The 17326-nt window shown below is 46.8% G+C and overlaps 2 protein-coding genes across 2 annotated transcripts in view; both read left to right on the plus strand.

The window, feature by feature from the left end:
* The window catches only part of LOC307075083 (ATP-binding cassette sub-family C member 4-like), a gene marked incomplete at both ends in the record, with an annotated part of 30588 nt that extends 18120 nt beyond the window's left edge, over positions 1–12468 (plus strand). The window contains 17 exons of the mRNA XM_079735589.1: positions 3309–3488; positions 3774–3911; positions 4177–4214; positions 4432–4538; positions 5140–5286; positions 5571–5650; positions 5795–5945; positions 6301–6420; positions 7886–7996; positions 8269–8369; positions 9070–9261; positions 9364–9519; positions 9616–9705; positions 9986–10158; positions 10296–10401; positions 11574–11708; positions 12385–12468. Coding sequence (XP_079591715.1) covers positions 3309–3488; positions 3774–3911; positions 4177–4214; positions 4432–4538; positions 5140–5286; positions 5571–5650; positions 5795–5945; positions 6301–6420; positions 7886–7996; positions 8269–8369; positions 9070–9261; positions 9364–9519; positions 9616–9705; positions 9986–10158; positions 10296–10401; positions 11574–11708; positions 12385–12468 — 2109 coding nt within the window. The remainder of the gene's footprint in view (positions 1–3308; positions 3489–3773; positions 3912–4176; positions 4215–4431; positions 4539–5139; positions 5287–5570; positions 5651–5794; positions 5946–6300; positions 6421–7885; positions 7997–8268; positions 8370–9069; positions 9262–9363; positions 9520–9615; positions 9706–9985; positions 10159–10295; positions 10402–11573; positions 11709–12384) is intronic.
* The window catches only part of LOC307074718 (tripartite motif-containing protein 16-like), a 298259-nt gene that overhangs the window by 232884 nt on the left and 48049 nt on the right, over positions 1–17326 (plus strand).

A 17326-nucleotide genomic window follows, 5' to 3' on the forward strand; every position in this document is an offset into this window, starting at 1 on the left:
CTGTGTTTGGGGCCGACTAATATCTATATTAAAGCATCCATAAAGTAGCATGCCAAGGGACCGAAATTGTCTATATGCGTTTTTTTGCTCCCAAACGAACATTCCAACTCTTTATCATACTAAACATATCCCAGATCCATTTTACACCAGATTTCTCCTTTAACTTACTCTGTTATGTGTATGTATTGTGGCATCCCGCCGCCGGTCCTCGGACCGGGCGGGTCCGAGGACACGCAGTAGACCGGGTTTACCGTCGCCAACCTCCAGCCGGCGACAGAGAGCACCACGTCTCTCCCCCCAATCAGCGCAATCGGAGACACCTAGCCGGAGGAAGGGAAAGGACCAGGAGCCGGGCTTAAAAGGCGCACCAGACCGGGCGAACCAGGAAGTGCCACGGAGAGAGTCCGCACCAACGGGAGAGTGACACGGCGGGAGTCCGCACCAACGGGAGAGTGACACGGCGGGAGTCCGCACCAACGGGAGAGTGACACGGAGGGAGTAAGCACCAGACCGGGCGAACGGCAAGGGACGCGGAGGGATTCCGCACAGCGCCGGGCAAGTGACACGGCGGGAGCGCTCGCTAGACCGGGAGAAGGGCGAAGCGACACGGAGGGATTCCGCACCACGCCGGCGATCTAGAGGCTCACGGAGACCCTAGCACGAGTATACAGACTATTGATTATTCTCGTGAAATAAACGCTGAATGCGGCTTTAACCCTTGATTTCTGTGTGATTCCTGCCGGGTATCTGACAATCGGGGAAACGGGTTGCCACATATGGTGGAGGATGCGGGCAACTCGACCGCGCTACGGGCCGGTTCTGTGAGGGAGCCCCCTTCAGCCGGCATGCAGAACCCGGATGGGACCGCGGCGACGCCCGCCCAGCAGCAGCAGTGGGAGACCACGGAGAGTCTGGCCCTGCTCTACGAGGTCGTACTACGGCTCACCGAACTAAGCGCCGCGACCGCCGCCGCGACCGCCGCCGTGACCGCCGCCCCGTTGCAGCCGGAGACGACGCCGCCGGAGACGACGCCGCCAGAGACGACGCGGCCCCGGGAGACGAGGCCGTGGGAGGAGGAGCCGCGAGACGAGCCATGCCGGCAGCAGATGCAGCCATGCATGCGAGCGACCTGCTGGGCGCAGGGGAAAACGGGAAGCCCGACCATACCGGCGCGGGTAATGACCCAGGACACGCAGGTCCTCGTGGATACCGGCAGCGTGGTCACTCTCCTCCGCCCCGACTTGGCGGGCGGGAAGGAGGGCGCGCCCATAGAGGTGACCTGCATACACGGGGACACCCGGACGTTCGAGACCTGCCACGTCGTCATCCGGACCCCGCACGGGGTATTCACGACGCGGGCAGGGATCGTACCCCACCTACCGGTGCCGCTGCTAATCGGGAAGGACTGCCCGATCTTCCACCGGCTACAGGACCCGGCGCGTGAACTACGGAGCCGGAGAGAACCACCCCGCAGAGGGGTGAGGGGAGCTCAACAGGCCTACGGGGCCACCAGGCCTCCGTCGCCCCCCGGAGGGCGAACAGAGGAGGCTGAGCCCGCAGCCTCACCGGAACCAGAGGCCGTGGCGCTGCTCGAGGCCGACTCGGAGCCAGAGCTCGAGGCCGATCCAGAGACCGACATCGACACCGAGCCCACGACAGAGGCCTCAATCCAGGCCGATGAGACGTCGGTCGAGCCCCAGCCCGTGGTGGAGACGGAGCCCGAGACGGAGGCTGAGCACGCGGCCTCACCGGAACCAGAGGCCGTGGCGCTGCTCGAGGCCGACTTGGAGCCAGAGCTCGAGGCCGAGCCAGAGGCCGACGTCAATACCGAGCCGGAGGCAGAGGCAGAGACGGAAGCGGCAGAGACGTCAGTCGGAGCAAGGGACTCCGCTATAGAAGCTGAGGACGACCACCTGCCCGTGTCGATCCCCAATGAAGCCGCCATCGCGCTGGACGTGGATGGGGACGACCTCCCGGAGACAGGTAAACCTGTGAAGCCTCCAGATCCCGACAAGTGCTCGGACGACCACCGGGTCCCCTCTGGACCCACGGGCCACGACGACGACGACGACCTGATGGAGGAGGTGACCAAGGACCCCGGCTCCAAGAAGGCGTCGACCGCCAAGCCCCTGCAGCGAATCACAGTGGACCACGAGTGTGCCTATCAAGCCCAGAGCCGGGGGAGGGCGGAGGGAGGTCATCCTGGTCACCGACCACGCCCCCCTGGAACGGATGGCCGGAGCCAGGGACACCAACGCACGAGTGACGCGGTGGTTCCGGGCCCTCCGAAACATCAGGTACTATCTCCTAGGGAGGGAGGTCATCCTGGTCACCAACCAAGCCCCCCTGAAGTGGATGGCCGGAGCCAGGAACGCCGACGCCCTGTCACGCCGGGATGCCTGCCTGAGCGGGTTCACCGACGACCAGGGGCCTGAGCAAGCGGTGGAGGAGTGTGGCATCCCGCCGCCGGACCTCGGACCGGGCGGGTCCGAGGACACGCAGTAGACCGGGTTTACCGTCTCTCCCCCCAATCAGCTCAATTGGAGACACCTGGCCGGAGGAAGGGAAAGGACCAGGAGCCGGGCTTAAAAGGCGCACCAGACCGGGCGAACCACGAAGTGACACGGCGGGAGTCCGCACCAACGGGAGAGTGACACGGCGGGAGTCCGCACCAACGGGAGAGTGACACGGAGGGAGTAAGCACCAGACCGGGCGAACGGCAAGGGACGCGGAGGGATTCCGCACAGCGCCGGGCAAGTGACACGGCGGGAGCGCTCGCTAGACCGGGAGAAGGGCGAAGCGACACGGAGGGATTCCGCACCACGCCGGCGATCTAGAGGCTCACGGAGACCCTAGCACGAGTATACAGACTATTGATTATTCTTGTGAAATAAACGCCGAATGCGGCTTTAACCCTTGATTTCTGTGTGATTCCTGCCGGGTATCTGACAATCGGGGAAACGGGTTGCCACAGTATGTTAGGGCTAGGTACCAAACCCCAACCCTTTGAGAAGAGGTGTGGGAAAAAATGACAAGTAGGAAAAATCCAACCAGTAATACAAGTTTCTCGTTCTGTTCAGCCACATATCGCTTGTTATTAAGTTATTAAGTTATTATTTCAAAACAGACATAAAAAAAAAACTGAACTAGACTGAATAGCATTTGGGTTTTATGTTTCCATTCAAAGTAAGAAAAGTAAAAACTTGATTGATTTTGTTATTTGATCTGAAACCCAGATAGTGCTATTGTTCGTGTTATGTATGTAAAGTGTGAAACGTTAGCCAAACCCTGTGGTGTCTCCATCTCAGGGTAATGTGGTGGACCGGGGGGGCTACACAGAGCTGCAGAGGTCTGGACTGGACTTCACCTCTCTGCTGAAACACGAGGACGAGGAGGAGCAGCAGGCGATGTCGGCGGAGTTGGCTCGCAGCCGAACCGTCTCCAGCACCTCCACGCCCACGGTCAACGATGAAGCAGACCAGATTCCGGTGGGACACTGACACCAATGGTTTCGATGTCGCAACACTGTCTCTGATGCTTAGTCGGTCTCTTTGATGTTTAAACTGTATAGCTTGATACTAACACTATTTGTCTTTAACGCTTACACTGTCTCTTTCATGCTAACACTGTATAGCTTGTTGATAACACAGTCCATCACACAAATGCTAACACGGTCTGTCTCTGATAACACTGCTTACAAAGTATTTTTGCTGCTACATTAGGGCCACTATCTAAGCCGCTACATTAGTAAGTGAAATGTTTCATCGCTAAAGGCAGGACATACCCAGACAGCTGTGGAGGAGAGCCGTCTGCAGGGGACTATCGGGATGGGCATGTACAACAAGTACTTGCGTGCTGGAGCTAACGTCTTTGTTCTGCTGTTGCTCTTTGTGGTCAACGTATCCGCTCAGGTAAGCTAAATGCTCACCGCCAGCTTTTAGCAAGCAGATGCATTTGCAAGCAACGGGCGTCCAAAAAAGACTTGAAACAAGGATTTCTTTAGGTGCCAAAAGCACATTCAGAATTGTTTCAGTTTCTTGGGTGAATTCTCTGCACACATCATGAACACAATCGAGTGAATGGGAGAAGAGCAGTGAGTCAATGGTGATTTTTAATGTAATGAAAAACGGCTGACATACTTTGTTTATTTTTTGTTTCTGCCCTTCGTCCACCTAGGTGGCCTACGTCCTTCAGGACTGGTGGATGTCTTATTGGTAAATCTATAAGCATTCATGTTTTTACGCAAGCCTTTTACTTTAGGTTTGACATCTCACTTGAATAAAAGTATAGCATTTAAGAACTTGAGTACCTTAAAGATGAATCACAATCGATAGAAACTGGGAATGTAAATAGCCATCTATTTGGATCTAGTCTCGACAGCCAGCATTAAAAGAGGCATTACAAATAGGTTTGTGACCTTATTTTCATCAGGGCCGATAAGCAAAGCAACATGACGGGTTGCACCACCTCAATCCAAAATCACACCAACAATGCCACTGAAGTGTTGGATATACCCTTTTACCTGGGAATCTACGGAGGTGAGGGGAAAACACTTGCTTTCACAGCACAAACAAAGCTCGCCTTAATGAGATGGATCACATTTGCTGCGATCCATCCCGTTCACCAATCAGGCTTGTCACTTAGCAGACACTTAGATTGGCTTAGTGACCCTAAATTAAGAAGAAAACGCTGCCCATTCTGAGCCACCATTAATGGGTCCTTTTCACATTAGGTAAAACACAGGTGTAGCTCCTGCCATTAATAATGGGTCAGTTTGACTTAGGTACAGCAGTGCACCTCTATAGACGCAAGGAGTCATTAAAATATACATTAAACATGAAATAAATAAAACTGCCCTAACGCTAAAAACACAGGAAAGGGAAGTTACGTTACCCTACAAATGACGTACTGTGAAATGGGTCTTTTTGTCCCAAGTGGTGACCAGAAAGTGTAAGGTTTTCAAAGACAATGAAAAAGTTGTATATTATCATTAGTATGTCTCAAAGATCAAAGGGACACTGTATTGATGAAGCAAATACTTCAATTAAATGTACTCGGTGCCTCAAAATCTTTTTTTTAAAACGTGCCTCCACAAGTGTCTCGGGGTCCATGCAAAACACTTTGCTGATGTGTTTTCAGGTCTGACTGTAGCCACGCTAATTTTTGGGCTCGTCAGGGCAATGCTCTTCATCTATGTGCTGGTGAAGAGCACGGAGACCCTGCACAAACGCATGTTCGACACCATACTGCGCGCGCCCGTGCACTTCTTCGACGGGAACCCCATCGGTAGGAGAAGTTTGTTATTATTGAAATCCGAACGGAGTCATTCATGTCTAGATGTATATCAAAATTATGTATTTGCGTGTGTATGCAGGTGATATATATATAAATATATTAGGAAATATAGTAGTGATTCAATCCACATTCGCTTCGGTGAAATACAAAACAAATCCATCAATAAAGAAAAAAAAAGAAGGCTGGAGGAATGACAATAATTCTTTAGATGTTGGACATTTCTCGGAGAGTTTTGGACCTGACGTGGTTTCCTGCATTTGCTCTGTGTGGTTCAGGCAGGGTTCTGAACCGGTTCTCCAAGGACATCGGTGAAATGGACGGGGTTCTGCCCTGGACCTTTGTGGACGCTTGCCAGGTGCTCTTCAGAATCCGATTGCCTTGGACACATTTAGTACTGCAATCAGAATCAAGTGTTCAACCTCACTTGTTGTACAAAGATATAGGGATTGATAAATAAGGTTCAATGTAGTAAATTAATTGTCTGTGTTTTCTCCGGCAGATTTCCCTGCATATGGTCGGTGTGATAGCGGTGGCGGCGTCAGTCGTTCCCTGGATCTTAATCCTGGTCGTACCGCTCCTCATTATCTTTGTGTTCCTCCGCCGCTACTTCCTGAAGACCTCCAGAGACATCAAGCGACTTGAGAGAACCAGTAAGCCCCCCAAACAGGCCTTGGGCTCATGTCTTTATGCTAATGTTCTTCAGCAGTTCCTTCTCATTTTCACAGCACTATCACAGCTAGCACACAGTTGGCTAGTAAGGCTAGCACACACATAGCTAAGACCTTTGCTGTAATCCATCATGTTAACCAGTCTATTTTGTCACTTGAAAGATGCCGTGATTGGTTGAGAGAACACGAAGTTAGAGCCACGGGTGTTCCAGAATGGAACCCTTGAGGACCTAGTGCCACCGTTGTTTAGCATACAAGTATATGATCCTCCAAGAGGGGGTTTAACTCCCTGCCCTATGTGAGGGCAACTTCCTGCTCCTTATGCTCCTTCCTGCAGCTCGAAGTCCCGTGTTCTCCCACCTGTCCTCCTCGCTACAGGGCCTGTGGACAATCAGGGCCTTCAGAGCCGAGCAGCGCTTCCAGAACAGCTTTGACGCTCACCAGGACCTGCACTCAGGTGCCCCGCCCCTTTACTCTGATGCCATGGAATCACTGTACTATGTGTGCTGTGCAAATGACATTAGACACATTGTAAATCAGACAAAAGCATTATGTTTCCGCTGGGCCCAGTCCAATTTGGTGATGTTTTAAAGGTCCCATGGCATGAAAATTTCACTTTGAGGTTTTCGAACATTAATGAGTTCCCCTACCCTGCCTATGGTCCCCCAGTGGCTAGGAATGGCGTTATGTTTAAAACGAGCACTAGGTATCCTGCTCCGCCTTTGAAAAAATGAAAGCTCAGATGCGCCAAATTGGAATTTGGCCCCATACGTCGTCATAAGGGGCCAGGTTACCTCCCCTTTCTCTTCTTTGCCTGCCCAAAGAATTTGGCCCGCCAATGAGAGAATGATATACGACCGTGCGAGCGCATGTGTGTGTGTGTGTGTGTGTGTGTGTGTGTGTGTGTGTGTGTGTGTGAATACACACACTGTGACGCAAGTGTTGGACACTTTGTTATTTGGATAACCATTCTGCTGTTAGTTTTATGGCGCATAACACGCAACGTACGGTTTGCGTAAAGCTCCCGTTTGGTGAAAAGACTAGACTGCATCGGGTTCTCTGACGTCTCTGGTACTTCCACAATGAGACTCGTAGTGGGGGTTATCTCGGCCATGGTTGAGATGGAATTGGATGATAGGAAGGTTGGCTTTTACTCCCACTGGTGGGAGACAATCTCAGGCAACAATTGTGGCCAACAATCCCTTTCTCCTCCATGTCGCGGTTCAATCTGGACCTCAGGGACTCAAAGCCAAAGTTTCTTTCCCCCCAATTTCTTCTCAACCATGGCCGAGATAACCCCCATTACGAGACCAGAGATGTCGGAGAACCCGACGCAGTCGTTTGAGATTCATAATATCATCCAGAGGCGCACACAGCTTTTGGCCGTGATAATATATATATTATATTCTGTAGATATCTATGTATTGTATTATATTATATTATTTAGATATAGAGCTCCAGGACTCCCGCCGGAGCACCCGGAGTGTTCTAGAATATTTACAGAACACGGCCAAAAGCTGTGTGCGCCTCCGAATGACATTATGAATCCGAGCCATTGTGATACATCCACTGTAAACACTAGCGCCTGGTAGCGTGGCCCCAAGCTGCTCAGGACCACACCCCCACCCTCCACCTTGACCCGCCTCCAAAAAACGGCACGTTCGTGGAAAGCTCATTGTGGGACTGGCTCGTAGTGGCTGTAATCCTGCACCAAGGCAGAATTTCTTGACCGTCATCAAATACTGTATTAGGGGCCCACTACCAGCTATATAAAAGCATCGATAAAGTAGCATGCCATGGGACCTTTAGCTTTTTTAGTTCTTCCGTTATTGATTATGACCAAATCATGAAATGAATACTTACTGTGTTCCTGATTATATTGCATCAACCCAAGGCTATACAAACTTTACTTTTACATTCAGAGACCTGGTTCCTGTTTGTGTGCACTGTACGTTGGTTCGCCATGCGCCTGGACCTGTTGTGCGCCGTCTTTGCCATCATCCTGACATTTGCCTGCATGTTGATCCGAGATGGTAAGAAAACTCTGCTTGTACTGCTTCCTGCTTCCGGGCTCAATACCACTTATGAACGGCCAGGGTCCGGGTTCAATACCCCTTCTGAACCTCAAGGGTTCCGGGTACAATAGCCCTTCTGAACCGCCAGTGTTCCAGGTTCAAGATGATCCTTTTTGGATTGAGGTAGCTCAACACAAAAGCTATCAAAGCCCATCAAATTAATGGCCTAAGCGCTCTCAATGCATGTTTGATTGGTGGCTTAATGTTTCATGCTTTTGTTCTTCTGTTAGACCTGGGTGCAGGGGATGTGGGGCTGGCTTTGTCCTACGCCATCTCCATCGTGGGGATGTTCCAGTGGGGAGTCCGGCAGTCAGCAGAAGTGGAGAACTTGGTAAGTCTGTGGTTAGGCTCACACATCAGAGTAAGAGCTAATATCTGGGTGTACCTTCACTTCATATTTGTTTAGACCCATCATGTGGCTGGTGGGGATCTGTAAGCACGTAATTGGGGTAAACAAAGTTGCAGAAAGTTGACACACAATAGTTAACTGTAAAAAAGGTTTCAAATCAACACTGTGTGGAACGGTCATTGTAGCACTACACTGAGGTCCCCCTTTGCTTTATCCACTCACGCAAATTAGTTTTCTTAGATAGAAAGTCTATGATAGATACAAGACATAACTCTGCCCCTTTCAGTTTTCAGTTTCTTTCCCAGGCTCTGTTCCTTCCCCCCACCCGCCCCAGAAGCTCTGCTGTGACATATTTAAGGACTGCTGGATCCTAACTTAGTCTGGGGTCCACTTTGGTCAATAACCAATTAAGATGTGTTTGTGAGGTCCTGTATTGTAATGTTAATTTGGAGTAGCCATCCATATATATGGTATGATTTATCCAACTCGAGCCTACCAATTAGTACGGTCCAGTATGTGGGTGACCAGTGGGATTGATCCATCCATCATTCATCTTGATGGACACTCCCAATCTGTGATGTTGATATAAGTTGCTTGATTTTGAAACGGCTAACTGGCCTCATATATAAAATTGGGTCCTTTTTTTTTTTTTTTCCAAGTGTATAACATACTCTTTCTTAAGATGACCTCAGTGGAGCGAGTGATGGAGTACACGGAGCTGGAGAGTGAAGCACCATGGGAAACCGAGAAGCGTCCCCCGCTTGATTGGCCGAGCCAAGGCCGGGTGACATTCGACGGAGTCAACTTCTCCTACAGTGCCGACGGGCCGATGGTCCTCCGTGACATGAACGCCACGTTCCTGCCGAGTGAAAAGGTGGGACATCTTGGTTGACTGCCGGCCACAACTCTGCAACATCCAGGGATGACCCATTCTGATCTGTTGTGTGATTGGTTGTGCTCTCCATGTGTCCTTCAGGTGGGCGTGGTGGGGAGAACCGGTGCTGGGAAGAGCTCCCTGGTGTCGGCCCTGTTCCGCCTGGCAGAACCCCAGGGAAAGATCTACGTGGACGGAATACTGACCTCTGAGCTCGGCCTCCATGACCTGCGCCAGAAGATGTCCATTATTCCTCAGGTACTCCGCCTACTCCTGCTTCTGGGAGGAGACGGCTGGCTCATAACATGATTCTGGAGGGTCTGTTGCTAAGCTCTCCTCTGATTGGTTCCCCAGGATCCTGTGCTGTTCACCGACACCATGAGGAGGAACCTGGACCCTTTCAGCCAGCACTCTGATGAAGAGCTCTGGACCTCTCTGCAAGAGGCCAGTAGCTCTTCTAACCCTGCACACTGTTAACACAAACTCTGTCTCCAGACCAGTTACACTATGAACACACACATTGAAGGAAGTGGTTGCGTTTGTTGAAGGAAGTGGTTCCATGCGTTGAGGAAGTGGGTCTGTGTGTTGAAGGAAGTGGTTCTGTGTGTTGAAGGAAGTGGTTCCGTGTGTTGAGGGAAGTGGTTCCGTGTTTTTAGGGAAGTGGTTCCATGTGTTGAAGGAAGTGGTTCCGTGTGTTGAAGGAAGAGGTTCTCTGTGGGTGCAGGTTCAGCTGAAGTCTGTGGTGGAGGAGCTTCCCGCCAGGATGGAGACGCTTCTGGCCGAGTCGGGCTCCAACTTCAGCGTGGGCCAGAGGCAGCTGGTATGTCTGGCCAGAGCCATCCTGAGGAAGAACCGCATTCTCATCATCGATGAGGCCACAGCCAACGTAGACCCAAGGTACCGCCCACAGATGGAGTCTGCGCTTGTAGTAGAGTGTGTTTGACCAGCGGGAGTGCTGGTGTTGGTCCACCTTGGTTTAAACTTTCTAGATCTGTGTTTCTCTTCGAGTCTGAGTTTTTTATTTCCCGCCATAGGACGGACGAGCTGATCCAGAGGACGATCCGGCACAAGTTCCGAGATTGCACGGTGCTCACCATCGCTCACAGGCTCAACACCATCATAGACAGCGACCGTATATTGGTGAGTGACCCTCTTCTCCCCTAGCAACCACACCATTGTACCCCTCCTCCCTGCCACCTAGAGCCTTTACTAACTCCTACCCTCCCCTTCTCCTCTCCCTCAAAACACTAACTCCTCCTCCCTTCCTAACTCCGCCCCCATCCTCCCAACTGTATCTTTAGCTTCCCTGTCCTAGTTTCTCATCACTTTCTTCACCTCTCCTCCCACCACTCCTCACTCTTGCTTGTTCCTCCTAACTCCTCCTCCTAATCCTCCTCCGGTTGAAACTTTACCTTAAAGCAGGGGTCAGCAACCTTTTCAACGTGCAGTGCCAGTTTGACATTTTCTCGTTAATCAGTGTGCCTTAAGCAACAATATATTAAATATTAAGCTGAATTATGACACACTGACCAAATACATTTCCAGAAGACCTGGTAAATATATTTGCAACATGGGCTTACAAATTATAATTGCATATGTCCCATCTTAAAGCACCACTTTCAGAAACTCATTCAAAAACATATTTGCACTGTGAGAAATGTAAAAAACCATCCACATCAATATCTTTAAGACATGTACAGCTTTGCAAAACCATGCAAAGGCGATGCATACATGCCACTTGCAACAATATTTTAAATATTTAAATTTTTTCTTCTCTATTACTCACAACATAGGTTTAAAAACTATTAATTGATCCCATTGTAGAACACTGCTTTCAGTAACTCATTTAAACATATTTGCACTGGGAGGAAATGCCCAAAACAGAATAAAATGCAAAAAAAATCTGTAGTAATGATTATGCTGCCGCATTGTGCGAATGATTATGCTGCCACGTGCCACTGGTGGCACGCGTGCCTAGGGTTGACGACCCCTGCCTTAAAGGAACCTAAGTCTACTGTACTATACCACCCATGCTGGTTTTATGCTACAGCACTTGACCAGTTACCAAGAGTAATAACGGTGCGGTAAGGGTGGAGCTAGCGATTCCAAGGACCTTTGATTGGTGAACCGCAAACATCTTTAGAAATCTGTTGATCAGACTCAACCTTGCAAGCAAACATTAGCCATAAGTTTGTCAAAAGTCAGCATTGGGTCGACAAAAGGAAAAAAAGCCATAGCAGCAGCTCTGCTTTAGTGTTCCTGACCTGTCGTTACGGAGCAGCTTTTGACCTGAGAGGCCACTGTGTGTCCAGGTGCTCGACGCGGGGGAGATCCAGGCCTACGACGCGCCCTACACCCTCCTGCAGGACCCCGAGGGCATCTTCTATAAGATGGTGCAGCAGACCGGCCAGCAGGAGGCAGAGGATCTCTTGACCTCCGCGAAGCAGGTGAGTCCTGCTGGTCCTCATTGAGACTTAATCTCAAGACAACTGCAAGTGAGGACAATGAAATCACACAATGGAAATTTGAGTGAAGACAAAAAGTCCAGCGTTACTAGTTAAGAAATAAAACTCGGCAGAGTTTAGATTCATTCATAAGTATATATTAGGGGTTCTGTTTACATTATTGCAATCAGTTGATTTTACTTTTTGTAATATATAAAATACATAATCTTATGCACACTTTATGCCATGATTTGCCACACCGTCTTTCCTAGCACACTGAGCCTGGAGTAGATCAGGAAATAAGCTCCCATATGTACTGAATCGAGAATCAATTTTGAATCTAGAATCGGTTTGATTCGAATCGTTACCCCAGAATCCAAATCAAATAGTGACAAAAATTAAGATTCGTACCCCCATTGTATGTATTGAGTATTGAAAAAAGATTTTCCATATCCTACCAAATTCGCAAGGGTCTGAGCCTAATCTACAATATTGTACAAGGTCCACTAAGAGGTTAAAAACAGACAAAAATAACTGCAGAGTTGAGTGCTCTGAAGGGGGTTTGGTCACAAATATTGATACGGCAACAGAAAGCTGCATTTTCAGTGGAGACCCGGGTTTAGTTCCTTTACAAGAATGCAAAATTAACGTTTCAAAATCTCTCCCCTCTTACTCACAGGCCTACGAGAACAGGAGTCACTCCAGCAACAAACACAGCAGTGCCACAAACGGCAACCTGGTGTTCCACGAGACGGCCATGTAAAAAACACTCACCCTTCCCCTGGCTTCATGCCAGAGTCAGGAGCTTCAGGAGCTAGCTGTTGATTGTTAAGTGCCTCTATCATATATTAAATTGGTTTCCAACAGAGGCTCTCTGGGGTCATATAGTAGAAAAATGAAATGTGTAAATCTGTGCGAACGGATTTGTAAACCTTGTGCACGGTTTTCTCAACCCGTGCACAAGGATTTGGTTTGTTCTACACAGCAGGGGTTCCCCATGAAGCATTGTGACGGCGAAGACATATCTGATTCAGACCGGTATCTATACAGTATGAATGACCGGATGTAGGGTTTATCATCTATACAGTATGAATGACTAAATGCAGGGTTTATCATCTAGAGATTAATCGTTTGAAAAATAATCGTTTGGGACAGCTCTAATTGGTAGGGTTAAGGCCTGGGGGAATTTAAACTCAAAATCTTACAAGCGAGCCACTTGCTGAGGCGCCATGAGATGGAGCATTTGCTTAGGCTTTGTGAGTCACTTCCTGTAGGGCTACTCATTAACATTTAGGGCATTTAGCAGACGCTTTTTTCCAAAGTGATTTACAATAGGTACGTTTGTCAGAAGAAAGAGAAACAACAATATAATACCGCTGTTGGGATGGTAAGTGAATGTAAGTGCTAAGCACTTACATTCACTTACTCATTCTTGTAATTTCCTGCTATTCCAAAGTAATTAAAAACGTGGGTGAACATTGATATTATTTTTACAATAAAGTAATAATGCATCATATAACCTTGCTCCTTTTTTCTTTGTATGGTAAGGATGCTCATAGAACAAGTGCCAAGCACTTACATTCACTTACTCATTCTTTTAATTTCCTGCTATTCTAAAGTAATTAAAAACTTGGGTGAACTTTGATATTATTTTTACAATAAAGTAATAATGGTTCATATAACATTGCTCCTTTTTTCTTTTTACCTTGTTATGACTCCAAGATCTTACTAGCTACGTCTATGTTTCGTGTAATTGCGTTATTCTAAGACGTTAATTTCGCTTGTGGCCTTCTATAGGAAAGGTCAACACGACGGCTATTAATCTGTCTTCCAATCTTTACAGTTACTCCTCAAAAGGTGGAATGCTCTCAGGGTTCTTCACATGGGGTCTTCCATTCTGATCGCTGACTTGCTTGATTGGAACCTGCATAACAACTTTATCTTTATATTCCATTTTTAACCTTTTTATAGTTGACTGGTTGACATTTTGCTACTTGGTTAATCTTCATCGGTTTAATATTTGTGTTAATAATATTTTCCAATATTGACACATGTTCAAACGCCTTAAGGGGTTTTTCCTATTCGAGTTTAGAACTATATAAACCTATTACATGAACAGTCAATCTTTCATAAACAGATGCATGTGTCCTTATCTGGCCCCTGGGATACAAATATGTTTCAGCCTGGGATAGACCGTTGTGCTAATCCACATAGCCAATCATAGGGACGTCCATGCGAGAGCAGCAAATAGCGATCTTGCCTTCGTTGCCTTAACCCAATCAGGTTATTCTGCTGTGTATGTGGCATGCGCCGGTCTATGGTCGGTGTAGGGATGTAACGGTTACCGGTGTAAGGGTAAACCCCGATAAAAATGTTGTAGTGTGCTTAAATCCATCCCTGAAGTTTTCGCGCATGCGCATTGTGTAGCCTACAACATAATGGTTTTAGGTTTCGATTCAGTTGGAATCATGGCGGAAGGAGGAGACGACAGCGCTCAAGATATCCACCAGCCTTCTAATAGGGATGTGCATTTCTGGTAAAAATACTATTCAATATTCACTGAGAAGTATTCAAATAATATTCGAAAATCGGGCAATCAAGAACCCCCCATGCACGCACGCACACACGCACCTTGGATACACGCACACATAATGACACAGGGAGAGGCTTTTATGATTTGCATGAAATCAATCTGTTTATTTCACCAACTGCGCCATCAACATTCAACATCACAATTATTTCAACGTGGGCTTAAGCAGATAGGCCTACATGCGCGGAAAACAGATTGCTATTTATTTATTTATTTTACTGAACACAGCCTGCATGACGGTGAACTACACACGTCAAAAAAAATAACCTCACACAGTGTGTCTTTTTACAATTTATTTGTTAACAGCATTCGTCGTGTTGATCAGCCGAGAAATAGTCCACCAAAGACGTTGACGTCTTTTAGCAACCGAGGACGCCGGGGTTGATAAGTTACCGGACTACTTGCGGAGTGATACGATAGAAAAACATTTTTTCCCTCACAGCGGTGAATTATCAAAAAATTATTCACCACCGGAAGTTGTGAAGGCCCATGCAAGTGAACGCCGCGTTCTACTGCATTGAGAAGAGCCGTGTAACAAATAATGATAGTCACATTCATTATTCGATATTCTACGTGACTCTGACTATTCGACGATCGTTGCCCATCCCTACCTTCTAAGAGGACTTAGTCTGAAGTATGGGCATATTTTTGGTATTTAAAAATGCCGCGATAATAACGAAAACAGGGATCATTTTGGTGTCAATATCCGTGAGTTTAAATTTTCATACCGTTACATCCCTAGGTCGGTGTTTGAGTGTGTGATGTATATATATACAGTCTGGCATCGCAAGTGAACATGTGGTGGCTTCCAAAGGGAAACAGAAAAAACGTATATTGACATTAGTGTCTGACCAGTGTCCCGCGGAACAAGTCAAGAGGTAAGCAAAGAAGACCAACCCAGCGGTGAAGGTGAATTGTTTCTCAAAGCTTTTCCTCAGGTAAATCAAAAAAGATTGAAATGGAAACGCACCATATAACCATCTCATATTGCAAGTGTTGATCTTGCCTGTTAAGTTGTGAGAAAGTAGATTGTAGTATTTAGGGGTGTTAACATACAGGACCTAAATAGACCATAGGCATATATAATGGACTTGGACTACTTGGACCCATATGCATGTCTTGAACTACTCAAATCATAGACATACAGGACTTAGGATCTATATCAGGGGTTCCCAAAGTGGGGGTCGCGGAATGATTTCCATGAATCAAATAATAAAATAAATTATAATAAAAAATTTAAATAATAAATAATAAAATAAATTTGGAAAAAATAAAATACAAAAAAATTCAGCCATAGTTGTAAAAATTATGAAACATGGTAGTTAAAATTAAAATAAAACTACAGATTTTCCTCCTGAGGTGATTATGACAGATTAACGATAGCATCATTTGCAGGTGTCAGGTCACTTTGCGGCTCCACAGTAAACATCACAAAGCGGACCAGTAGATTTTCTCTGAACTAGCTCATTGATGATTTTTTGATGAACTCTGTAAGAGACTCTCCAGGAACCCTAGAGTATCTTACTTTCTTTAGTTTCATAACAGCTTACCACAAGACATTTTAACAGCAACTGTTTTTTTAATCAATATAACGTTATGTTGATTATATATATATATATATATATATATATATATATATATATATATATATATATATATACACATACACACATACATACATACAAACACACATACATACATACAAGTTTTACATTAAAATAAAGAAAATGTGGCAGGTCAAGGCAAGACATTACATGGAAGTCATGTTATAATGCGACCAATTCTACCAATAGATGGCAAAATGTTAAACTTAAAGTAATTAACAAATTTGGACACAGGTTGTGGATGTCAGATATGTCAGGTTCAAAAAATGTTTTATATCTGCCTGATTATTAATTAATTTGTTCTCTGCCTTTTTAGACCACACGATATTAAAGGTAACATCAGGACAACATATGCCAACGCCAGTTCTGACGAGATTCTGCTTCTACACAGATTGGTCAACACAACACCATATAAAGTTGTAGGGGTCTGAGATAATTTGTTCTCATTTTAACAAGTCTTTAAAAGGCTTAATTCTTTTTGGAAATTTAGCAACTACACTTTCAGCAAAGAGACTAAACTGGGAATTTGGCCTACAAATTAGGCAATTGCAAAATCATTGTTAGCAACGCGAAAGACAATTCCAACCCCAAACAAAATAAGCGTGGAATAAAAATAGTTAAAGGACAATTCCGGTATTTTGAACATTGAGCCCCCTTTCTGGTTTGTCAAGGATGAAATAGAGTGGTTAACAAAATGGAAATTTTGAATATTGGTCCTGTCTCGGGTATTTGGCTAATTTCAAATCGCTCCTGCCTGCTTCACAATGGCTGGCTATGGGCATTCACAAACACAAATAACCCTAAACGTTCGTTTTCAGAAATGTGAAACTCACCGAGTGGTTAGTGGTGTTCGTTGATGTTCCTTATCAAGTATCGTAGCGAACTACAGTTTCTGTCGTGTTTTATTTGGCATTTTGTAAATCCATTGAAACGGATACCGGACTGGAACCGGAAAGGGGGGCTGGTTGTAGTCTTTTCGCTCGGTTTAAGCCCTACAGTTGATACGGAAAACCTGTCGTTGCTTGGCAACGAGATGCGGGGCGCTCCTATGTTTGAGCGACTCGTGATTGAAAGGCTTCTTAATAAAATATTTTATTTATTTTTTCACATTTGTGTCCAGTTTAAACCGTGACAATATTCTCATGAATTATGGACACTGTCAAATCTGCGTTGGTGGAATTTAAAAGCCATTCTGCAACAAGTTATGGAGGTTTATTCTCTGCTGGGGTCACCGCGTATCCAAATCCACCGAGACGCACTTACCCCAGAGCGGACCTTCTGAAGCTTCAACACGCTTGCCAGACAGTTGACTTATCACCCGAACAACTGGATTTCATACCAAAAACTCTGATAAAGAAGACAATTACGGAGGAAAGAAGGATCGAGAGGAGGAATTAGGAACAGGATTAGGAGACGAGGAGACTGCG

This window comes from Pollachius pollachius, assembly GCF_949987615.1.
Source record: "Pollachius pollachius genome assembly, chromosome: 4".
Lineage (NCBI taxonomy): Eukaryota > Metazoa > Chordata > Actinopteri > Gadiformes > Gadidae > Pollachius > Pollachius pollachius.